General features: G+C 44.9%; 1 protein-coding gene and 1 non-coding gene across 2 annotated transcripts in view; one reads left to right on the top strand and one right to left on the bottom strand.

Annotated features, from left to right (window-relative positions):
• LOC126199490 (lutropin-choriogonadotropic hormone receptor-like) overlaps positions 1-24,359 on the bottom strand; it is an 877,483-nt gene that overhangs the window by 46,411 nt on the left and 806,713 nt on the right. Inside the window, exon 14 of the mRNA XM_049936411.1 lies at positions 11,153-11,347. Within this exon, the coding sequence (XP_049792368.1) occupies positions 11,153-11,347 (195 nt within the window). The remainder of the gene's footprint in view (positions 1-11,152; positions 11,348-24,359) is intronic.
• Positions 18,802-18,875, top strand: Trnas-cga (transfer RNA serine (anticodon CGA)). The gene has a single exon. It is a non-coding gene; the product is annotated as a tRNA-Ser (tRNA).

Below are 24,359 nucleotides of genomic sequence, written 5' to 3'. Positions count from 1 at the left end.
GAGAATGGTGGAGATGAATTTCTTGGAAGAATTGTGACAGGTGATGAAACATGGCTCCATTATTTTTCACCAGAGACGAAGAGGAAATCGATGGAGTGGCATCATGCAAATTCACCCCAGAAACAAAAATTCAAAACCACACTTTCTGCTGAAAAAGTTATGGCTACGGTGTTTTGCGATTCCGAAGGACTCTTGCTTGTGAACATCATGCCAAGTGGAACCACCATAAATTCTGATGCATATGTGACGACACTGAAGAAACTTCAAGCTCGACTGAGTCGTGTTCGACCACATCGGCAAAAGCAGGATGTTTTTTTGTGTTACACGACAATGCACGACCACATGTCAGTCAAAAAACCATGGAAGCGATCACAAAACTCGGATGGACAACACTGAAACACCCGCCTTACAGTCCTGACCTGGCTCCATGTGACTATCATCTCTTTAGGAAACTGAAAGACTCTCTTCGTGGAACAAGGTTTGAAGATGGTGACTCCCTTGTTCACGCTGCCAAACAGTGGCTCCAGGAGGTTGGTCCAGAATTTTACCGAAGCGGGTATACAGGTGCTGGTTCTAAGATGGCGTAACGCAGTTGAGAGGGATGGAAATTATGTGAAGAAATGAAAATATTGTTCCTAAAGGACGTATCTACACACTGTAAAACTTTCAGACATGTAGAATAAAAAATAGATTAAAAATAGTGTGCATTTCTTTTGGAGTGACCCTCGTACCAGGTAAAAAAAAATCATTTTTGTGTTACTTGTAGTTTTATATGTTAGCTGCATGGTGACATGGCCATGACGACGTTAATGGTAATAGTTATTGTGATATTTGCATTTCAGCAAGATACTGCACGAAATCTCGTATTTGATGCATATAACGTAATATGTTGCTGCATATGACTTTTAGCTAACATATTGAATTTTTATTTAGACTTGGGTGAGGGTCGCTCTGGGACACCGATCACCAGTAAATTGATCTGGTGTAGCACACTTATTTGCGATCACGTGAGCCAGTGATATTATCAGAATGAAATATCCTCCACATTCCTCATACTTCATAAACTGTTTGAGATACCGACATAAGGTTTTGGCAAATGATAGCACACAAAGAGGATAGTATTTGTCCATGTTGTTATTATGTAAAACGTCATTACCTACCGTGTTATTGCACTAACTGCAGACTTTTTTGATGAAAGAATGTAATTTTATGTGCCATCGATAGCTGATGAAACTTAAGTAGAGACATTAAACTTTTATTTTTGTGCAGAGGATGTGCTTTTGATAAGCTATTAACCTTACTTTTCCTCAGTTCCTTACTTAATAAACTTAATAAACCACTGTTTCAGAATTCTCTCGTAATTACGTCTGCACAACATGTTAGGGAGGTCACATTGTGTCAACATCGCTGTGTTTTGGCAAAGGAAGCAAATTTTAAAATGGCAACAAGAGAAATATAGGTTTACCCAAAATTCCTCGCTCATGACGCTTCTCTGAAAATTGCAGATGGTTAACAAGCCAGGTGAAAATAAATCTCTGCATTTTGAGCGGAATTATTTTTAGTTACTAACCAAAGTAGCAGTGACAATAAGTCTGTTTGGATGGGCGCCATGCATGTGTGGGCATAGTGAGACTCCACTTAATATATTTACAAAAATAATGTGAGCAAAGAATTCAGTTTAGAACGGCACTTTCCCTCCAGCGCTCGGCATTTACCCTGGAGCATCTACTGCAACCCTCATCCACTGCCACTCTCCCCGTGCTTGTCCTGGTGACTACGTATCTACCAGCAATGTTATTCTCCACGTACTCTACAGTCCAGAGACACATTTTCCCTCGCTACGTCATGTGCGTAGCACGATTCTGTAGTCTCCAGAGTGGAGTAAAGCTGATCGCACAGCAACAAAAATTCAGTCTAACATTTGTCCCCGCATCCATACTAGATACTCACTGGCTACCATTTTGTTGACGACTAACTCTGCGTGTTCAGCCTGTGTTTGATGTTTTTATGATAGCATAACGACTTGGGCTTAACACAACAACTTAGACTATAGGGAAAACACCACAGTAAACACATGTTTGAATATAAATGCAGATACTAGCCAAGCCTTTAGGCTGCACTGCTGTATTTGACCACGAACGGGACTTGTGCAATGTTCTTAATACATTGCAAGAGTCATCGTAATCAGAACAGTGTTCCGTGTAGTTGTGACTGCATCGTGTCAGAGCTAAGTGAACTCGAACGTGGGAAAATTGTTGATGCTCGTATAGTGTGTGCTTCTGTAACCAAAGTAGCCAAAGTGTTTGGTGTGTCGAGAAGCACAGAATCTAGGATTATTACCACATACAGGGAAACTGGATATCATCATCCGCGAAGTCACAACGCGGACGAAAGTGTGTGTTGAGTGATCGAGACAGATGATCATTGAAGAGGATTGTGACGAAAAATAAGAGGGTGACAGCTGCAAAAATCACCGCAGAAGTGAATGTCGTAGTCGCCAAACCGTCAGCACGAAAACAACACGAAAGTAACTCCACAAGCAGGGAACTGCAGGATGACCCGGAATTCCAAAACCACTAATCTGTGAAGCAAATGCTCATAACAGGACAATGTGGTGCCCAGGCCATAAAACCTGTACTAGAGCAATGAAAAAAAGTCATTTGGTCGGATGAATATTGTTTCACACTCTTTCCACGTTGTGGCCTAGTTTACGTCCGAAGAATGAAATATGTCGGGGGTTCGGTGATGATTTCGGCAGCCATATCGAGATATTTCATGGGCCCCATGGGTACTCCTACAAGGTCGTATTACTGCCAAGGATTAAGTGACCATTTTGGCTGGATAGGTCCATAACGTGGTAAAATGTGTTTTCTCCAGTGGTGATGCTGTATTCCAAGGCGACAGGGCCCCTGTTCGCACAACTCGCATCGTCAAGGACTGATTTAGTTACCAGGAGGATGAATATTGTAGCGTCTCAGCTGGCCACCAGAGTCACAAGACCTTGATATTAGTGACCCTTCGAGGTCTACTTTGCAGAGTAGGGCGCTTGATGGCTATCCACTTCCAGCACTGTTACCTGAAATTGCCACTATTTTGCAGGAAGAATGATGTAAGATAGCCTTGAAAACCATACAGGACAAGTATTTATCCATTCCGGGACGACTGGAAGCTCCTTGGAATGCCAGAGTTATTTCTACGTCGTATTAGGCAGGGTAATCCGTTGTGTTTTTTGGTGTTTCCATATTCTTGTCCACCCCTTGTAGTTCACAATGTTCATTCTTTGTGCAATCACAGCCAGGCAAAAGCATTTGTTGTGCAGCGAAGTCAGAACATGTACAGGAAGGTCATCCGAAACTCCTTTAGTTTTGATGTATGTATCTTGGCCAGTAAGTCTGAGTGAGCGCAGGATTTGTGAAAGTATAGGGTCAGTATTGACAATTGTATGCCTAAAACACAAACGCCTTTTAGCACACGGAATGGTTAACCACTGGAACTGGGCCATAGCTGACACACTCATCTGTAAGGAACCAGCAGGAGTGCAAGCAAAGACGAGAAAAGGTTCATTGCTAGGTACATCAGGCACAGGGAACAGTTTGAGTGAGAGCGCAGATACATCTATACACTGTAGCAAAAGCTCTAGGGACTCGCCCATTGTACAAACACCTAACACAGCTATGACAGCATTACCATTCGACCCATTTGAGAGATCAAGCTCAAGTCAATGACTTGACTGCCCAACCAACAGCACGAAGGCACTTTCTCTGGGATTCCAAACAGTTACAATCCTCCATTTATTGAAGAACCTACCAACTGCCAGGAATAATTGAGTCGCAGGGTTTTCGTTTTGCAGTAATTACCAGAAACTGGGAACAACAGAGCTATTAAAGAAGTGAAGGAACTGTCGTACCTAGTGAGTTAGATTACAAACAAATGCTGAAAGCAAAAAAAGATGTCTTGAGTAAAAGAAATCGACTGAGATAGAATGCAACCAGCTTTCAGCCAATCGATGGTGATGGGAATTAGGAAGAAGTTCCTGAAATTATACGTTCGCAGCATAGCATTTTATGAAAATGAAACACTGATCACCAGAAATCTGGAGAAGATGGAACTGAAAGCATTTATTATGTGGCGGTGCAGAAAAACATTACAAATTAAGTGGGCAGATGAAGTTAAACTGTACTACTTCAAGTTTAGGTAACAAAAGTAGTCTATGGAAGACTCGGTAGAAAAACAGGAAGTGGAACATAGGTGCTATGGTTCCCAGGGGCACCATCTGCAACCCGCACGACATCTACACTGCACAGGCAAGGAACGGCGCCGCTCATACACGCGGCCGCGAAATCGCTGGACGCCATATTAGTTACTGGCAAGTCACCAGGAAGCGTACCGGGAGCGAGAAGCCTTACCAGCCGCAGCCAAAGATCGGTGCAGTACCGCCTAACCACGCCCCCGCCGGTCACACGTGCAGAGAGAGCAGCACATCTCTTCCGGAAGTCCGGATATTTAAACAGACGCAGCTTCAACAACGGGCAGCTCCCGCCGGCGAGAACTGGCCACCTCATGCACCCGTTGCACTACAGTCCATCAATAGCTCTCGTCGGTGGACCAGCGAAGTAGGCGACCATCTGAAGTGAATCTTCGTTTATAGCGCTATCTATGTTGATTATTTATTTTCTGGCAGACTCTTGGGCACTAGCCACGGTCCAGATTGTCAGTGTATGTGTCATCCCGCAGGAGGAGCGGAATGAAGTTTCTGTGTATTTTTCGTTCTTAGTGTACCCCCCATGAAAGAAATAAAGAACCATTGTGAACTTCTACCAGGTGTAGTCGTTAAGACACATTCTAGGAACATTATAGTACGTATGCTACGATGTTCGGGAACAACAAACTTGATGTTGTAGAGGAGAATTATAAAAAGCACGGACAAAGACTAAAGTATTCAGGAAAGATTGTAAATGCTGTTGTTTGAAGCATTTATGTAAGAATCAAAAGATCAGTACAAATAGTATTAAATGGGTGAACATAAAACTAGTTGAAAGCCTAAAGACGTAAAGAAGACGTTCGTCACTACAGCACAAGCAGCCAGTACGTATACTTTATTATTATGACACTACGAAATGAATAACATTTGGATATAATACACTGAAGAGTCAAAGAAACTGGTACATCTGTCTAATATCGTGTAGGGCCCCCGCGAGAACATACAAGTGCCGCAACACGACGTGACAAGGACTCGGCTAATGTCTGGAGGGAATAGACACCGTGAATCCTGCAGGGCTGGCCATAATTCCGTAAGAGTGCGAAGGGGTGGAGATCTCTTCTGAATAGCACACAGCACGTTACAAGGCATCCCAGATAATCTCAATAATGTCCATGTCTGGGATGTTTGGTGGCCATCGGAAGTGTTAGAAAAATGCTCCTGGAGCCACTCTGTAGGAATTATGGACGTGTGCGGCGTGGAACTGTCCTGCTGGAATTGTCCAACTCAGTCGGAATGCACAATGGACATGACTGGAAGCAGCTGATCACACAGGATGGTTACGTCCGTGTCACCTGTCAGAGCCGTATCTAGACGTATCAGGGGCCCCATATCATTCCAACTGCACACGCCCCACATCATTATAGAGTCTCCACCAGCTTGAGCATTCCCCTGCTGACATGCAGGGTCCATCGATTCGTGAGGATTTCTCCATAGCCGTACACGTCCATCCGCTCGATACAATTTGTAAAGAGACTCGTCCGACCACGCAACATGTTTCCAGTCATCAACAGTCCAATATTGGCGCTGACGGCGCCAGGTGAGACGTAAAGCTGTGTCGTGCAGTCATCAATGGTACACGAGTGGGCTTTCGGCTCCGAAAGCCTATATCGAAAATGTTTAGTAGAATGGTTCGCACGCTGACACTTGTTGACGGTCCAGCACTGAAATCTGCAGCAATTTGCAGAAGGGTTGCACATCTGTCACGTTGAACGATTCTCTTCAATCGTCATTGGTCCCGTTCTTGTTGTTGTTGTTGTTGTTGTTGTTGTGGTCTTCAGTCCTGAGACTGGTTTGATGCAGCTCTCCATGTTACTCTATCCTGTGCAAGCTTCTTCATCTCCCAGTACCTACTGCAACCTACATCCTTCTGAATCTGCTTAGTGTATTGATCTCTTGGTCTCCCTCTACGATTTTTACCCTCCACGCTGCCCTCCAATGCTAAATTTGTGATCCCTTGATGCCTTAAAACATGTCCTACCAACCGATCCCTTCTTCTAGTCAAGTTGTGCCACAAACTTCTCTTCTCCCCAATCCTATTCAATACCTCCTCATTAGTTACGTGATCTACCCACCTTATCTTCAGCATTCTTCTGTAGCACCACATTTCGAAAGCTTCTATTCTCTTCTTGTCCAAACTGGTTATCGTCCATGTTTCACTTCCATACATGGCTACACTCCATACAAATATTTTTAGAAACGACTTCCTGACACTTAAATCTATACTCGATGTTAACAAATTTCGCTTCTTCAGAAACGATTTCCTTGCCATTGCCAGTCTACATTTTATATCCTCTCTACTTCGACCATCATCAGTTATTTTACTCCCTAAATAGCAAAACTCCTTTACTACTTTAAGTGTCTCATTTCCTAACCTAATCCCCTCAGCATCACCCGATTTAATTTGACTACATTCCATTATCCTCGTTTTGCTTTTGTTGATATTCATCTTATATCCTCCTTTCAAGACACTGTCCATTCCGTTCAACTGCTCTTCCAAGTCCTTTGCTGTCTCTGACAGAATTACAATGTCATCGGCGAACCTCAAAGTTTTTACTTCTTCTCCATGAATTTTAATACCTACTCCGAATTTTTCTTTTGTTTCCTTTACTGCTTGCTCAATATACAGATTGAATAACATCGGGGAGAGGCTACAACCCTGTCTCACTCCTTTCCCAACCACTGCTTCCCTTTCATGCCCCTCGACTCTTATAACTGCCATCTGGTTTCTGTACAAATTGTAAATAGCCTTTCGCTCCCTGTATTTTACCCCTGCCACCTTCAGAATTTGAAAGAGAGTATTCCAGTTAACGTTGTCAAAAGCTTTCTCTAAGTCTACAAATGCTAGAAATGTAGGTTTGCCTTTTCTTAATCTTTCTTCTAAGATAAGTCGTAAGGTTAGTATTGCCTCTCGTGTTCCAACATTTCTACGGAATCCAAACTGATCTTCCCCGAGGTCCGCTTCTACCAGTTTTTCCATTCGTCTGTAAAGAATTCGCGTTAGTATTTTGCAGCTGTGACTTATTAAACTGATAGTTCGGTAATTTTCACATCTGTCAACACCTGCCTTCTTTGGGATTGGAATTATTATATTCTTCTTGAAGTCTGTGGGTATTTCGCCTGTCTCATACATCTTGCTCACCAGATGGTAGAGTTTTGTCATGACTGGCTCTCCCAAGGCCATCAGTAGTTCTAATGGAATGTTGTCTACTCCCGGGGCCTTGTTTCGACTCAGGTCTTTCAGTGCTCTGTCAAACTCTTCACGCAGTATCTTATCTCCCATTTCATCCTCATCTACATCCTCTTCCATTTCCATAATATTGTCCTCAAGTACATCACCCTTGTATAAACCCTCTATATACTCCTTCCACCTTTCTGCCTTCCCGTTCTTACAGGATCTTTATCCAGCCGTAGCGATGTCGGAGATTTGATGTTTTACCGGATTCCTGATATTCACGGTACACTCGTGAAATGGTCGTACGTGAAAATCCCCACTTGATATCTACCTCGGACATGCTGTGTCCCATCGGCCGAGCGCCGACTATCACACCACGTTCAGACTCACTTAAATCTTGATAACCTGCCATTGTAGCAGCAGTAACTGCTCTAACAACTGCGCCAGACACTTGCTGTCTTATATAGGCGTTGCCTGTTTACATATCTCTGTATTTGAATACGCCTGCCTATACAGTTTCTTTGGTGCTTCAGTGTAGTTGTAGTTATTTCAAGATTGGGTGTGGACTACAGAAGTTTCTGTGACAAGACAGCGCAAAGTAACAAGTCATATCCCTGAGATATGCGTGACAGATTCCAACTATTATTAGAAATCAGTCAATTATATACTGAAATCAGAAGTTCTTATGCACGATGTCCACTTCGACCACTTACTATTTGTATTTTTATATCAGTTACATGTCCTTGTCCTCCGGGCAATGTGCTAAATTGAACATGCTTCCCAGCAGGTGCACCACTATCAACGGTTGCACTCAGTGTTCGCTCTACTTTCATACGTGCGCCCAACAGGCACAAATCATGACAAAATTTTCAAAGGTGTGCACAGTTTGAACATTAACATCACTGTCACAGAATATAACCAAGAAGCACTTTATCATTTAGTTAATTGTGCAGTTCACAAAATATCTCTTAACGAACACATTACTCAGTAAAGCACTCCAACATCTGCAGCCTTGCGCTGTACTGGTTGTCTCTTTCTCACTTCACAACCGACTGTAGGCCACTCAGTGAGCAGCCGTGGTGTGGAAGATGCACTCTCACACATTCGGAAGCACTGATTCGTATCCGACTTGCCAACTTTGTGGGTTCCAGCTTGTATGCTTCAACAACATTGCTCACAAAATGTAGAAGTGTGTAGTGCGGGCAGGGTGCAGTGCTGTCTAGTGACGTTCAGAAATTACAAAAATTATGATAACTATTGTAGACATAATAGACTGAAAAATGTTGTCAGCATATAGGTGCAATCGGGATGTACCATCATACAAATGTTCCACTGTTCAGAATTCAGAACTCTGTGTTTACACTGTACAGAAATATATCTGCAGAAGTTGCTCTGAAAAACACTTCACTGAACATTCACCAAGAAAATGGAAGATGTACAGGGACAACATAGGAGATCATTTCGATAAGTGGTGAAAAATGATTTAGTATTTTTCACTAGGTGCATGTTTCGAGCCCTGGGAAGCCAACAAAAGCATATGAAGGGTGCCTCGTGAAGGAGTCATGCAAATGTGTTCACTGCTCTTACTAAGATCCGCACTGTAAGCGTATCAATATCGTAAAATTTCGCGGCTATGTAGGAAGCTTTTGCCCTTTCCTTACGAAGTAGTCTCTTGCATAATCTCGAAACAATTGTATGTGCTGTGTTGGTTGTGCAGGTGGCCAATAAACACAATCAGACGGCTGCCAAAAGGTAACACATTATTAAATTTACTTACACTACGTAATCTTAATAACTGAAATATACATAACTGTGAAATGCTATAGGTTCTCTTGTGATGCCAAGTTATGTACAATGAGAGCAGAGGACTGTAAAGAATAGTCTTTAAGGCTGAGATACTTCCATAAGACATTGTATATTGGCAATATTTGGTAGCTACGTCGATATAATGTCCTCAACGGAGTCTTCCGCATTACTGTTGATAATTCTATAGATGCACTGAATATGGGGGCAAAGCTCAAATAAAGGGATTTTGGATAAACAGAATAATGTCATAGGCAATATATTGTGGAAAAATAGGAAAGATATATCATACAATATGAAACAAGTCATAGTTAACGATAGCCACTTAAAAGGGAAACCAAATGATCCCGTATTTATACTCACATAGCCATACTCCATTTCTATGGTGAGGAGACAGGCTGTAGTAAAAGTGCTGGAAAATTTATTGTGTGGGAAGTTACTGAAGCAAGAGTTGGTGGGAACAATAATGTCCTAGTAATCGTTAAGAAAAAAGACGAGATTGTGTGACTGCTAAATGGCATCAGAGCGCTTAACATCATTGAATAAAAGGAGTGAAAGAAATCTGATTAAGTTTTAGTTTTAATTGCATCAGGTGGCAGAAATACAGCATAAAGGATCTAGTGCTACCATCACATCTTCGGACATTCAGTAACACTTCCCGTTAACAGAGGCGAGGCCTATCAGAGAGAAATATTCAACTTACCGATAGTATTCCTCTGCTTTGAAGCGAGGTGTCATCAAAATGACGAAAAAACATTCACTGAAATCCAATATTCCTAAAATACACACCATAACAATCATCATAGTTATTCTCATGGCATCGCATTTATTGGTTTCGGTAACTCACAACCAAACGGTTACCTTTCAATTTAACCTAGACCTCGGGCTACGCTAAAGATGAGTCAGGGACCACAGCCCACATTCCAATATACCAGGTGATCAAAAAGTCAGTATAAATTTGAAAACTGAGTAAATCACGGAATAATGTAGATAGAGAGGTACAAATTGACACACATGCTTGGAATGACACAGTGTTTTATTAGAACCAAACAAATACAAAAGTTCAAACAATGTCCGACAGATGGCGCTTCATATGATCAGAATAGCAATAATTAGCATACCAAAGTAAGACAAAGCAAATATAATGTTCTTTACAGGAAATGCTCAATATGTCCACCATCATTCCTCAACAATAACTGTAGTCGAGGAATAATGTTGTGAACAGCACTGTAAAGCATGTCCGGAGTTATGGAGAGGCATTGGCGTCGGATGTTGTTTTTCAGCATCCCTAGAGATGTCGGTCGATCACGATACACTTGCGACTTTAGGTAACTCCAAAGCCAATAATCGCACGGACTGAGGTCTGGGGACCTGGCAGGCCAAGCATGACGAAAGTGGCGGCTGAGCACACGATCATCACCAAACGACGCGCGCAAGTGATATTGCACGCGTCTTGCAATATGTTTTTTGTTGTTGTAATAAAACCCCATGTCATTCCAAGCATGTGTGTCAATTTTTACCTCTGTATCTACATTATTCCGTGGTTTATTTAGTTTTCAAATTTATACTGACTTTTTGATCACCCGGTAAATACTGCCAAAGTTCTGTTTTTTTTCTCTGCTTTCGCACGTGTGGCATCATACGATATAACATCATTATTTCACAGATCAAAGCCGACGACTGGTATCGATGGGTTCAACCGAACCCTATCGATTTTGATCTGTCTGTGTTGCGACCCTGCTGGAGCTTTTTAAGTTTAAAGTTTTCGCCGCTGCCCTTCATCACTCCATCTGAATTACGCGAAGACTAAAAGTTAAATTCACGCTGATTATTTAGTACCCCTTTGTCTGGTTTACCCAAGATTCCAGTTCAATGGTCCCGCCTTCGATCGAACTTTAGGGAAAACTGGCACTCACCTAGGTAGACTCCCATGAAGAAGTCGGCGGCGGCGAGGTTGCAGACGAGGAAGCGCGGCACGTCCATCTTGCTCCTGGAGAAGACGAGCACGAAGACGACTGTACCGTTACCAAGCATGGCCAGCAGGAAGACCACCCACACGCCGCAGCGCAGCGTCCACCAGTCGAAAAGGTCCTGGCACGGCAGGAACGGACCTGCGGGACACAGCACACATCGCACGTGACGTCACCGGGATTGTCTCCCACTGGATCGGAAACATCCAAGTCCTAGCGCACAGCAAAGTGTAGATGGTGGACTATTGTGGATTAAGAAAAGCGTTTGTCATACCATCAGACTAAAATGATCTCACCTGATAGTCTTTAGCTCCTAGGACCGTGGAGGAATCGAACATCTCTTACTGCAGGGTGTCCGACTGCCGAGTTAAAATATTTTATTAATGAAGGGATCAGGGACAGACTACAGACAAGTCACAGACAGATACAGTTAAAGCAGTTATATTCTTGATAACACGTAGAAATCCGAGGCAGTCTCATTACAAAAAATGTGGGAACTTGCCAGTCCACAGATTTGGATTACATGACGATCCGCAGGCTTGCTAGGGGCTAAGCCAAACGTAAATGAAAAGAATTAGAAACACTTGAGAAATATGATAACCAGTGCTGCCCCTAGAGAGGGTACTGACCCAGAAACCGGAGATGGCTCTCCGGAATTTAGAATCACAAACGAACCTAACTGACCATGAGTAATAAGTGATGTAAGCATGCAGACAGGGCCATCGCGACAAACCTTACAGCTCTAACATGACGGAACCACAGTGCTGCTTTTTTACGATGCAAATCGAGTATTTGCATCTTAATCACAGCCGCACTTGCTATAAGCGTTCCTCCTCGAATCTCTTGATGAAAGCTGAAAGTAACAGTGCATGCTTGCTTCCAAGGTGGTAGAAACCAGTACACGTATCGGGAAAACGGTGGCAATTACTGTGCCACTGCTGATCACTAAGTGATGTATCAAGAAATGAAACGACCTCAGGCTCAGAGGGCATCTCTCAGTGGTTTAGTTCCCTTGGATCCCCCACAATTGTGTCCTTCCTCCGATAGAAAAAGATTCCTTTACCAATTTGACTGGTGATGGCAATGCAGATTTTACTATGGCTTTCTGCTGCGGGGCATTTCGGCCTGCCCATGGCTGATGGTCCTAAGGTGGTGCCAGTTCTCTGACAGCAGGAGGGCCAGTGTCCTTCCTTGGCTTGAATTTGAAACTAACAGCCACTGGAACTTTTGCACATGTACGCCATCTTGAATATTTTATTAATTAAATGACTGGTGGTCATGAAAATCGCCCAGAGTTACAATTCGATTTTTCTCTACTTAGGCAGGCTTGCAGTAGCTTCATTTGGCTTGGGACAATGACTTTTGATGTATAAAAAATCGGATTGAATCATCATATTTTTAATTAATATTTGTTCAGCCCCGTCACTCCTACAACTGAACCCGTAGTTGCATAATTAGTCCACATATTTTATTCGTAACGCACTTGTAATTTTCTTTTACTCTCTCTCTCATCGTCATTGGATTACGCTGGTCAGTTGCCGAGACTTCGTCACGTGATCTATACGTCTCCGAATAGTCTCTGTGTTGCAAGTGTTTCCTTTACCCACTTTTCCCCTCATTTACGTTGCTAAACTTGGGATATTCACGAATATGCTATTTGAATGTTAGCTTCCGTTCAGAGAGAGTCTGCTTCATATCAGTGTGGATTTCTCTCGGAAAAATCAACTATAGATCAGATCTTCTTCCCAAGGCAAATTTTAGAGAAGACAGCTGAATTCGGCCTGGACCCGTGTCACCTCTTCATTGACTACAAATCAGCATATGACAGCACACACAGAAGGCAACTGCACAGACCTCTGACTGAACTAGGAACTCTTATTAAAATTGTTAAGGTTTTCAATAATGACGATGAATGAGGTACAGAGTAGCGTAAGAACGTTACGCATGGTCTCTGATCATCTAGATACAAAAGTTGCGCTGGTGTGTCTCCTTGTTAGTGTTGCTTTGGAGAAGGCCATGAGGAACCCTAACCTACCGTGCAGGGGAACGATCTTTTATAAAACAACGCAGATACTAACGTATGCTGAAGACATAGATGCGGTCACAACGACATTGGAAATTTGTGGCAGGGTCTTATGTGACCAAACTGCTGAGGTCATCGGTCCCTAAGCTTACGCACTATTTAATCTAACTTACGCTAAGGAGAACACACACACCCATGCCCGAGGGAGAAGTCGAATCCCCGACGGGGCAGCCGCGCGGACCGTGACGAGACGCCCGAGACCGCGCGGCTACCCCACGCGGCTACGGTCACAAGAACTAGGAAGCGAATGGAGGAGACATTCATCACACTTGAGCTGGCCAATAGGAGTATTGGACGAAATATCAACCAGAAAATATAATGAAATACATGGCTGCTGGGAAAGCGTGCGAGGAGAACATGCTACTCTCAATAACATTGGGTGACTATACTTTTGAGAAAATGGAGCTGTTTAAATATCTGGCATCGACTGTCATCCACTCAAATGAGAGTTCTTATGAAATGAAACAGAGATTAGTGGCAACGAACAGAGCCTACTTCGCATTAAAAAAAGCTATATTCCTCAAGGCTCTTAACTTGTTTCATTAATTAATTGTTACGATTAAAGAGCAGCTAGTCACGGAGGTGCACTGTTTTTATCGTATGACAACGAAATTCCGTAAATATGCCAATACGTTAATGCGGAGCCAATTTACGCTGGAAAATTAGTGCCCAATTTGGCCAACAGGTGCAAATTCGGCGCTGTACATTGTTTATATGACGGTATAACATCCACGCTGTTATTTGACAAGCTATAACGTGAGTTAACAGTAAAACTTTAGGGACGACGGAACGTGCGCTTTTAGTGAAACTGTTTTACGTGACTGACAGCAATTAAAAGTGCTGCATTGAGAGAGTGTCGCCGACTGGAAGGTCTAAGGAGAGGCCCAATGTCAGTAACTGATTTAAAGATGATGATAACCTGAACAAGTGCGCGGTTCGCCGTCGTACATAACGACAGCCCTGTAACTGGCAATTACCAAGTAGGGAGGCATGTGTTTCCTCAGTTCAACTTTTATCTGACCGTGATGACTGGGTGTTGTGTGATGTCCTTAGGTTGGTTAGGTTTAAGTAGTTCTAAGTTCTAGGGGACTGATGACCTCAGCTGTGAAGCCCCATAGTGCTCAGAGCCATTTTTTTATCTGACGGAGACCATTGAGGACAAGGTGATTTTCGAACGTCTTCCGCGTGTCAGCAACGTGACTAACTACGTTGCTGTAAGGTTTTGAAGGTAGACACCACGACATCTGATAGCACCTCAAACGGGAACTCGGAAACCCTCAAGGTTCGGAGGCCGAAATCAGCGTGATCAACCACGACAGCCCCCATATGGCGATCAGAGTATCGTGGCGCCGCACAACCTCGCCGCACAGCTCGTCATTCACGAGCTCTATGTACACAGTAGTACCGAGCATCGAAAAATGTTTTTCGAGAACATCTTTCGGTGGGAGACACATTTTGTCGCGTATAAATAATTCTGCTTTGTACGCCTTTGGTCGTTCATAATCCAAAGGAAAATTTAATTTCATCATGGCTTGGCGGTAGGAAAACAACAGTATGGTCAATGAAGTCGGACACTTAAACCAAGCCGTCACGCGGAAGTAAAACAACGCGCGCTCGCTCGCAAGCAGCAGAACAGGCGATACGCAAGCTAACGCGTGCTCACCTCACCGCTGCAGAAGGCACACTGCCCCACTGCGCCACATCAACACTGCATCGATGATGATGATCATGATGTTTGGTTTGTGGGGCGCTCAACTGCGCGGTTATCAGCGCCCGTACAAATTCCCAACCTTTGCTCAGTCCAATCTCGCCACTTTCATGAATGATGACGAAATGATGGGTACAACACAAACGCCCAGTCATCTCGAGGCAACACTGCATCGAGTCCCTCTGTAAACGCGTACCATCATTGTCAGGACAGTTGAGTCTACTGGCGCTGTGGATGAACACTGTGAGTGATTGTTAACGGATTGATAGGAAAAAAATGAAGAAAGCTGCCATGAAATGGACTCATGATGAAGTGGCGTATTTTACTAGCTTTTACGAGAGAAAGCCAGCGGTATGGAATGTACAGTTACTGGGCTATGCCAGCAGAGATAAGAAACAAAGTTTCTTGGCTGAAACGGCTATTGTTTTTAACACCTCCACAGAACTAATTTACCAGAATATCCAAAATTCAAGGAATTTTATAACATAGAAAGTAATTTTATAACATAGATTAACTGACGTAGAGAAACAAGTGAAGTTGTATTCGAAAGTAATCGTTTTGGAATTTGGAAACGGTGTTGAGAAACAGACCTTTAGGAATTTACGAGTAGGTCCTCAAAAGTCAATAGGTACAAGATACGTTCAGATAAACGTATGTATAGAAATTATTCATTTAAGAGATATCCGCCCAATGTGGGTACCAATATGAAATTGGTGTAACGTTATTTCATCGTAATTGTTACGTTACCTGATATTAAACAGAATAAACGTAGCGGATATTAGAAATACTACTGTCACAAACAGTCTGTATTTAACAATAATGGGTTTATGCAAAATTGTACCCATATCAGCAATTTTGGGTTAAATTATAAACAGTATTTCTTCCGTCTCTATCGCTGTTATTGTCGTAAAATTTCGATATTGTTGAGTGTGCAGTAATAAAGCATCAGCTGCACACCAACCAGCGTAGCGCCGCGAAACGTCATCAAGAAGGCGCTGACCTGCTCACCAATGGGAAGAGTGGAAGCACCATACATCCAGGAAGACAGAGTTCAGCGCTCCATGTCAGCGCTGATTTAACCAGCCGCCCATCGCTGATCGGCCACCCCCTCCTTCCGCCTCCTAGATTTCTACTTCACCATCTACGGCCGCCCCATTGCCCTCACTCCCACCCTCAAGTACCTTGGCATCACCTTCGACCGCCGCCATTCCTGGACCCCCCCCCCCTCCCCCCATCTCCTTACAGTCCAAGCCAAGGTATGTAACTGTCTCTGTCTCCTCAAACTCCTCTCTGGTCGAACAAGGGGATTAGACCCTTCCACTATCCTACATACCTGTAAGTCCCCAATCCACCCCATCCTATGTTATGCCCACTCCCTTGGATCTCTGCCCCCTCCCCAATCTACTACAACTCCCTCCAAATCCTTGAGCGCCATGCACTCTGCCTCACTTATCGTATCCATGTATCCATGCCCCACATGGATCCTTTATGATCTGATTCCCTTCCCCCATCTCCTCCTGTTCCTAGAACAAATACAGATCCTATACATGTCCTACAAACTGGATCCCCCCCATCCTTTGGTTTCCCCCATCCTCTCCCACCCTAGCCTACTGCCGCGCCTGTACCACAGTGTCCCGCCTGGTCTCCATCTCCATACACTCCATACCCTTGCCCAAGGTGGCTTCTGCCAACTCCCCCTTCCGGATGATGTCCTCGTGCCTTCTATCTACCCCTTCTACCAGATCTAATCCCTCCTCCTTCCCCTCACCCTCCTCAGGGCTCCCTCTCTCCCTTCCTTTCTTCCTCCTTTTCCCCTGCTGAAAACCTTCTTCTCCTTTTTAGCCCCCCCCCCCCCCCAGGCTTCTAGCTTCTTCTCCCCTCCACTGCCCCTCTCCTTCCCCAGTCCTGGATTTGCCCCTACCATCTCTCACCCCTACCTTTTCTTCCCCCCTCCTCCCTTCACCTGGTGGTAGGTCCCCTCCAGTGCAATGATATTTAACGTTTTCTTTGTGATGTCAGTGTTACTCCAGTGCCATGTGCAGTGCTACATTCCATCAGCACCAACAGTGTCGCCAGCATCATCCATTTGTGTTCCCACAGGTGTTTCTTTGTTTTTTATGTCGACTCACAGTGTTCATTTTCCGCATGTGTGTGTGGCTCTCGTCTATGTTGTTTTTAAATCTGCAGTTTATACTCATCTATTTTTTGTTTTTTATTTTTCATCACTTTGTACCATTCTCTGTTATGTGTTCTTTTCTCATGTCACTATGTTGGCTCTGTAACTCTCTTGCCTGAAGAGCGGCGTATTGTGCCACTGCCAGCCCACCCCATTTTGGGGAGTGAAATAACAATAAAGAAGAAAAAAAAAAAGCTGGTCAGCCCAGTTCGGTAGCAGACTTCGAGAGCATCAGTACTGAGTAATAGGAAGACGATACTTAACCTGCGTTCTGCGAGTAGTAACAGTCAAAAGTAACTGTATGTAGGAGGCATAGGAAGCACAGGAAGCCACTTCATAACGAGAAGTTAAGTTATGTCTCTTTCCTTTTTAGAAATAAAGAGTTCTATTAATTTAAATGTTTAATGTACATATTACTTTGGATTCCTGTCATTGGCCATCGCAACTTCTACCATTCCTTGTTTATGTCGGTGCTGACTCCCACAGAAGCCGAAAAAACGTCCGGCGATCAGTAATCCAGAACGAACGCTTCCTTCACTCTTCGCCGCTCTGTCAGAGCACGTCACTAATATATCTCTCTGTTCTTTCGGAGGAGCTACTAGATGTGTTCTTTCTTGCAGACTAGCAGCAATACTTGCGCTATTTGTGTATTTGCATTGGTTCTAATTATATAGTTGCGGCGCTCCTCTCATTAAAATGGCTACTAACCTGCCGCCTACACCAACTGCGCCTACACCTGCTGCTGGCTTTGATCTAATGCAGTTTATTCAGTTTCAGAATTGCAAAATGCCGCAGCTGATGACGCAGTCCAGCATCTAATTAATGGACAGGCCACTGCTACATCAACTCCGCCACAAAAGCCATCCACGTCTACAGCACTGCCTCAATGCATTCCACTGTTCCGAGCGTTCAGTGACCAACAAGAGGAGTGGAACGAGTACTGCGCTCTGTTCGATGCTCATTGTGCTTCATATCAAGTGCAAGGTACTGTGAAACTTTCCTACTTCTTGTCAAAGGCGAGCAACAACAGTTTACCGCCTCGCTCAGAAGTTATTCCCCACTAGTAGGCCGGAGCTGTTAGTTTTTGTTTTCTCTGCCTCGTGATGACTGGGTGTTGTGTGATGTCCTTAGGTTAGTTAGGTTTAAGTAGTTCTAAGTTCTAGGGGACTGATGACCATAGATGTTAAGTCCCATAGTGCTCAGAGCCATTTTTTTTGTTAGTTTTTGGCCGTGCTGGATTAGCCGACTGGTCTAGGGCGCTGCACTCGTAGACTGTGCGGCTGGTCCCGGCGGAGGTTCGTCCTCCTTCGGGCATGGGTGTGTGTGTTTGTACTTAGGATACTTTAGGTTAAATAGTGTGTAAGCTTAGCAATGATGACTTTAGCAGTTGAGTCCCGTAAGATTTCACACACATTAGAACATTTTTTTGTTACTTCCTGGCAGATTAAAACGATGTGCCCGACCGAGACTCGAACTCGGGACCTTTGCCTTTCGCGGGCAAGTGCTCTACCAACTGAGCTACCGAAGCACGACTCACGCCCGGTACCCACAGCTTTACTTCTGCCAGTACCTCGTCTCCTACCTTCCAAACTTTACAGAAGCTCTCCTGCGAACCTTGCGTGAGTCGTGCTTCGGTAGCTCAGTTGGTAGAGCACTTGCCCGCGAAAGGCAAAGGTCCCGAGTTCGAGTCTCGGTCGGGACACACCGTTTTAATCTGCCAGGAAGTTTCATATCAGCGCACACTCCGCTGCAGAGTGAAAATCTCATTCTGGATTTTTTTGTTAGATCAAAAAATGGTTCAAATGGCTCTGAGCACTATGGGACTCAACTGCTGAGGTCATTAGTCCCCTAGAACTTAGAACTAGTTAAACCTAACTAACCTAAGGACATCACAAACATCCATGCCCGCGGCAGGATTCCAACCTGCGACCGTAGCGGTCTTGCGGTTCCAGACTGCAGCGCCTTTAACCGCACGGCCACTTCGGCCGGCTTTTTTTTTTTTTTTTTGTTAGATTTAATTTCCGCCCTCACTATTACAAGAATCAGGTACAGGTTGCTGCAGCTCGTTACAAGCTCTTTCGGTTGCAGAAAAAGCCAGGGTAGGCATACCATCAGTGGGTCACCGAATTTTAGGGTCTGAAAAAGAGAGTCATTTTCAATGTAGCTGTGGGCAGTACTATAGCGACACAATGATTCGTGATGTAATTGCGTACAATGTGCCAGGCAGTAGGATTCGTGGACTAATTCTCAAACATTTTGATCTTACTTTGAAACAAGTGTTACAAATTATTGAAGATTAGGGCTCGTGTGATAGTGCTGTGGAAAACTTTGAGGTAGCTCCCGTTTGCAGTGTAATGCAACGTGAAAAACAGGTATGGCCTCGCGACCGACCACCACGTGCAAACAGGCCACCGTGCTGTGGACAGACTAAACAAGCGTCTGCTGCAAAATCACGTCCCCATTGCTTTTCCATGCATTAAAGACAACATTGCTCTTCGTTGAACGTGACTTGCTTTGCTTGTGGAGAGTCAGCTCATGTACAGTCTGCGTGCTTGCAACAGGCAAGGAACTCTACCCACATTTGCAGGGAACCTTTTCACTCAGTGAATGTACTTTTATCTAAACCGGCTACCGGTGCTAGTAATGGCCAAGTTCAGGATGTGCCCTCATCCCGTCCAAGGGCTGTGCAACGACAGTCAGACAAACTGTTTGTGAACTTGGTCATTGTCGAATGCTGTGTGCGCTTTCAGTTAGACACTGGCGCTTCCGTTACATTGCTTAAACGTGCCATTTATGAACATTTGGGCTCGCCACAGTTGCCAAAATCTCGCACAAAACTTACTGCGTATAACGGCCAGGAGATTTCAGTGCTTGGTACATGCAGTCTGCCTGCTACAGTCCAGTCTCACAACAGAAAAGTGACATTTACAGTTTTGAGACTGTGAAAATTCTTTTGGGTTAGATACATTTGATTTGTCTGGTCTTTGTATTCAGAGCAATGTACTTTCTGTGCTTTCAGCCCATAAGACAGTGTTAGTTGACTTCAGAGTTTCCTAATTTATTTTCTGAAGGACTTGGCAGAACAAAATAGTTTTGTGCACATGTTACAATGAAGGACAAGGCGCAACATTCGGGCGCGTCCCATCTCTCGTGCACTTAATTAAAAAATGGCAAGACAATGGTGTTAGGTTGCTCCTATCCAGTCTAGTCAATGGGCTCTTCCTTAGTCATCTTACCAAAGCCTTATTGAAGACTTTGTCTTTGTGTTGACTTTAAATCCGGTATGAATTCCTCGCCATGAGGAATTGGACAGGCTTGGTGCAGACCGCTATGTTTAAAAAACTGACTTACGCTATGCGTATTTGTAAATTCCGCTAGATGAGGAGTCTGCTACTTAGAACAGCTTACTGCTAAAGTTCCACTCTGTTCAAATTGCTTGGATGATATTGGGGTGTCGTATGCTTTTTCAAGTACTGTCACCTGGAGATTCGAAGGGTCCCCGTTTTTCAGACTGAATTTCATTAGTTAGGCCATGTTCTTAATAGCCAAGGTGTTCATCCATTCACTCACATTTGCTGGCCATCCGGGACATCCCTGCCCCGGGAACGTGACGGAATTGCAGTAGAACTCGTGAAAGTTGACATATTAATCCGGTTTATACGCAAGGAGTCCACATTGCGACTCTGTTGCATAGTTTTCACAGGAAGAATGTCCCTTTTTATCTGAACCAGAGAATCTCGGGATGCATTCCAGAAACTTAAAAATACTGTGTTGAATGTTAGATGCCTTGTTCATTTCTATCCTGCTATGCCTGTGGTTTTGGCAGTGGACGCTTCTTAGTACGGGATCGGAGCTGTGCACTCGCACAGATTTGGTTCACAGGAGAGGCCGATTGCTTTCGCTTCCAAGGTATAGACCAAGATTCAATGTAACTATTCCCAAATCGAGAAAGGAGCACCTGTGGCGTGACAAAGTTTCAACATTATACGTTTGGTCGGACGTTTTACCTAGTGACGGATTAAAAGCCACTACAGTCTTCGTATCGTCCGTCCAAACGTGTTCGCCGCGCATGGCTCAGAAACTGCAACGTTCAGCTTTGTTATTGTCACATTGTCATTACGAAATATTGTACCGGCCTACGTCAATACATGCAAATGCTGACGTCCTTTCCCGTCTTCCTTCCGGTCGTGATTCTGAATTCGATGCAACTGCCTCATCTCGTTGTCAGATCGCTGCACAGGACACTGAACTTTTACAGACTTTTCCACTGTGCTTATGAAATTTGCTCAGGCCACAGTAGCAGAACCTGACCTGAACCTTTTATTGCACTGCATCTGTACTGGCTGGCTTCCTTCAGTGAGAAACAATTATATTTCTTTTATGCACCGATATTTTGTAAGTAGGCATAGCTTTTCCGTCCACCATGGTGTGATTTTATTGCAAAATGATTCTGGATAACCGGACGTGATTATTCCTAAAGAGTTGCAAAAAAATGTGTTGCGATTGCTCCATCAAGAACATTGGGGGATTGTACGCACCAAACAGCGCGTCGGCACTGTACTTGGCCGAGCATGGACGCGCACATTGAACAAAAGACGTTACAGTGTCGGGCTTGTGCTGAAAATCTGTCGGTCCAACCGCAAATGTTTCCAGCTTGGCCAAAGTCTCAATCGCCGTGGCAACGAGTGCATATTGACTTTGTTGGGCCCTTTTGAAAGACTCGGTGATTTATTGTTGTGGACTCTTTTAGCAAGTATCCGTTTGCAGTGTCCATGAACTTGACTACGTGGCGTAGTACCATCCATACTTTGTAATCTTTTTATTGCTTGGAAGGTTTGCAGACAACGGACCAGAGATTACAGCTCAGGACTCTGAACAGTTTTGTACAGCCTGTGGTATCACTCATCTTACCAGTGCTCCAATTCATTTACAGTCGAACGGAGATGCTGAACGATTTGTGCGTACGTTCAGGCAACAGATGGACAAACTACACTACTGGGCATTAAAATTGCTACACCACGAAAATGACGTGCTACAGACGCGAAATTTGACCGACAGGAAGAAATTGCTGTGATATGCAAATGATTAGCTTTTCAGAGCATTCATTCAAGGTTGGCGCCGGTGGCGACACCTACAACTTGCTGACATGAGGATGACATGAGGAAAGTTTCCAACCGATTTCTCATACACAAACAGCAGTTGACCGGCGTTGCCTGGTGAAACGTTGTTGTGATGCCTCGTGTAAGGAGGAGAAATTCGTACCATGACGTTTCCGACTTTGATAAAGGTCGGATTGTAGCCTATCGCGATTGCGGTTTATCGTATCACGACATTGCTGCTCGCTTTGGTCGAGATCCAATGACTGTTAGCAGAATATGGAATCGGTGGGTTCAGGAGGGTAATAACGGAACGCCGTGTTGGATCCCAACGTCCTCGTATCACTAGCAGTCGAGATGACAGGCATATTATCCGCATGGCTGTAACGGATCGTGCTGTCACGTCTCGATCCCTGAGTCAACATATGGGGACGTTTGCAAGACGACAACCATCTGCACGAACAGTTCGACGACGTTTGCAGCAGCATGAACTATCAGCTCGGAGACCATGGCTGCGGTTACCCTTGACGCTGCATCACACAGCGCCTGCGATGGTGTACTCAACGACGAACCTGGGTGCACGAATGGCAAAACGTCATGTTTTCGCATGAATCCTGGTTCTATTTACAGCATCATGACTGTTGTATCCGTGATTGGCGACATCGCGTTGAATGCACATTGGAAACGTGTATTCGTCATCGCCATGCTGACGTATCAGCCGGCGTGATGGTATGGGGTGCCATTGGTTACACGTCTGGGTAACCTCTTGTTCGCATTGACGGCACTTTGAACAGTGGACGTTACATTTCATATGTGTTGCGACCCGTGGCTCTACCCTTCATTCGCTCCCTGCGAAACCCTACATTTCATCAGGATAACGCACGACCGCATGTTGCAGGTCCTGTACGCGCCTTTCTGGATACAGAAAATGTTCGACTGCTGCTCTGGGCAGCACATTCTCCAGATCTCTCACCAATTGAAAACGTCTGGTCAATGGTGGGCGAGCAACTGGCTCGTCACAATACACCAGTCACTACTGTTGATGAACTGTGGTATCGTATTGAAGCTGCATGGGCAGCTGTACCTCTACACGCCATCCAAGCTCTGTTTGACTCAATGCCCAGGCGTATCAAGGCCGTTATTACGGCAAGAGGTGGTTGTTCTGGGTACTGATTTCTCAGAATCTATGCACCCAAATTGCGTGAAAATGTAATCATATGTCAGTTCTAGTATAACATATTTGTCCAATGAATACCCGTTTATCATCTGAATTTCTTCTTGGTGTAGCAATTTTAATGGCCAGTAGTGTACCTGCCTCCCACACACGGGAGCAAGCGTTGCCGCTCTTTCTCGCAACGTACCGCTCCCATCCCCGCAACGCGACGATCCGTCGCCGGCGGATCTTCTACATGGCCTGCACCACTACACGCTGCTGCAGTTGCTGCACCCACCGCAGGGCACGGCGCCTCCCACGCTCTGGAGGCATCGCTTTGCGCCTAATGCTTCTCTCTCTTCCACAGTTTTTGGTCGCGCCAGGCGCTGAGAGAGAGGTACGGTTCTTCGAAATTTGGTTGCTTGCCTGTATTTAATTCAGGGTCATACTGGCTTGCTGCACCGCCATCAGAACCAGATTCGTGCTTGTCGCTTGCGAGATCCTTCCGCAGATTTTCTGTCCTCAGATTCCCATCCTAATGGGATCTTGTGGCCAGCGTTGCTGCTCCAGGTGCCTCTTCGGAACCGCCTGCGGAAGCGATGGAGCTGGACCCGGCGCTCGACCCGGCGCCCGCCGTGAACCGACGCCGTCGCCGTTGTCGTCATCGTCGCTGCCGCCGCCGCCGTCGTCGCCGCCGTTTATCGTCAGACTGGCTCAGGAAGAGGGTGGGTGCCTTTTCGGTGGCTATCCGTCCGACGTTCCCCTCGAGGAGCAGGACGGATGTCGAGGAGCGGCCAGTCCAATTTGCTGGTGCCGGCTCCTCACGCTACCCAGCGGCTTCCTGCCTCTCCCCACCCGTTGTTGTAAGATGGCTCGCTACACGACAACGGTGTCGTGGTGGGGTGGTGGTGGTGGTGGGCGGGGTGGTAGGGGTGGG

This window comes from Schistocerca nitens, chromosome 8 (assembly GCF_023898315.1).
Source record: "Schistocerca nitens isolate TAMUIC-IGC-003100 chromosome 8, iqSchNite1.1, whole genome shotgun sequence".
Lineage (NCBI taxonomy): Eukaryota > Metazoa > Arthropoda > Insecta > Orthoptera > Acrididae > Schistocerca > Schistocerca nitens.
This window is presented reverse-complemented; position numbering and strand designations above follow the sequence as displayed.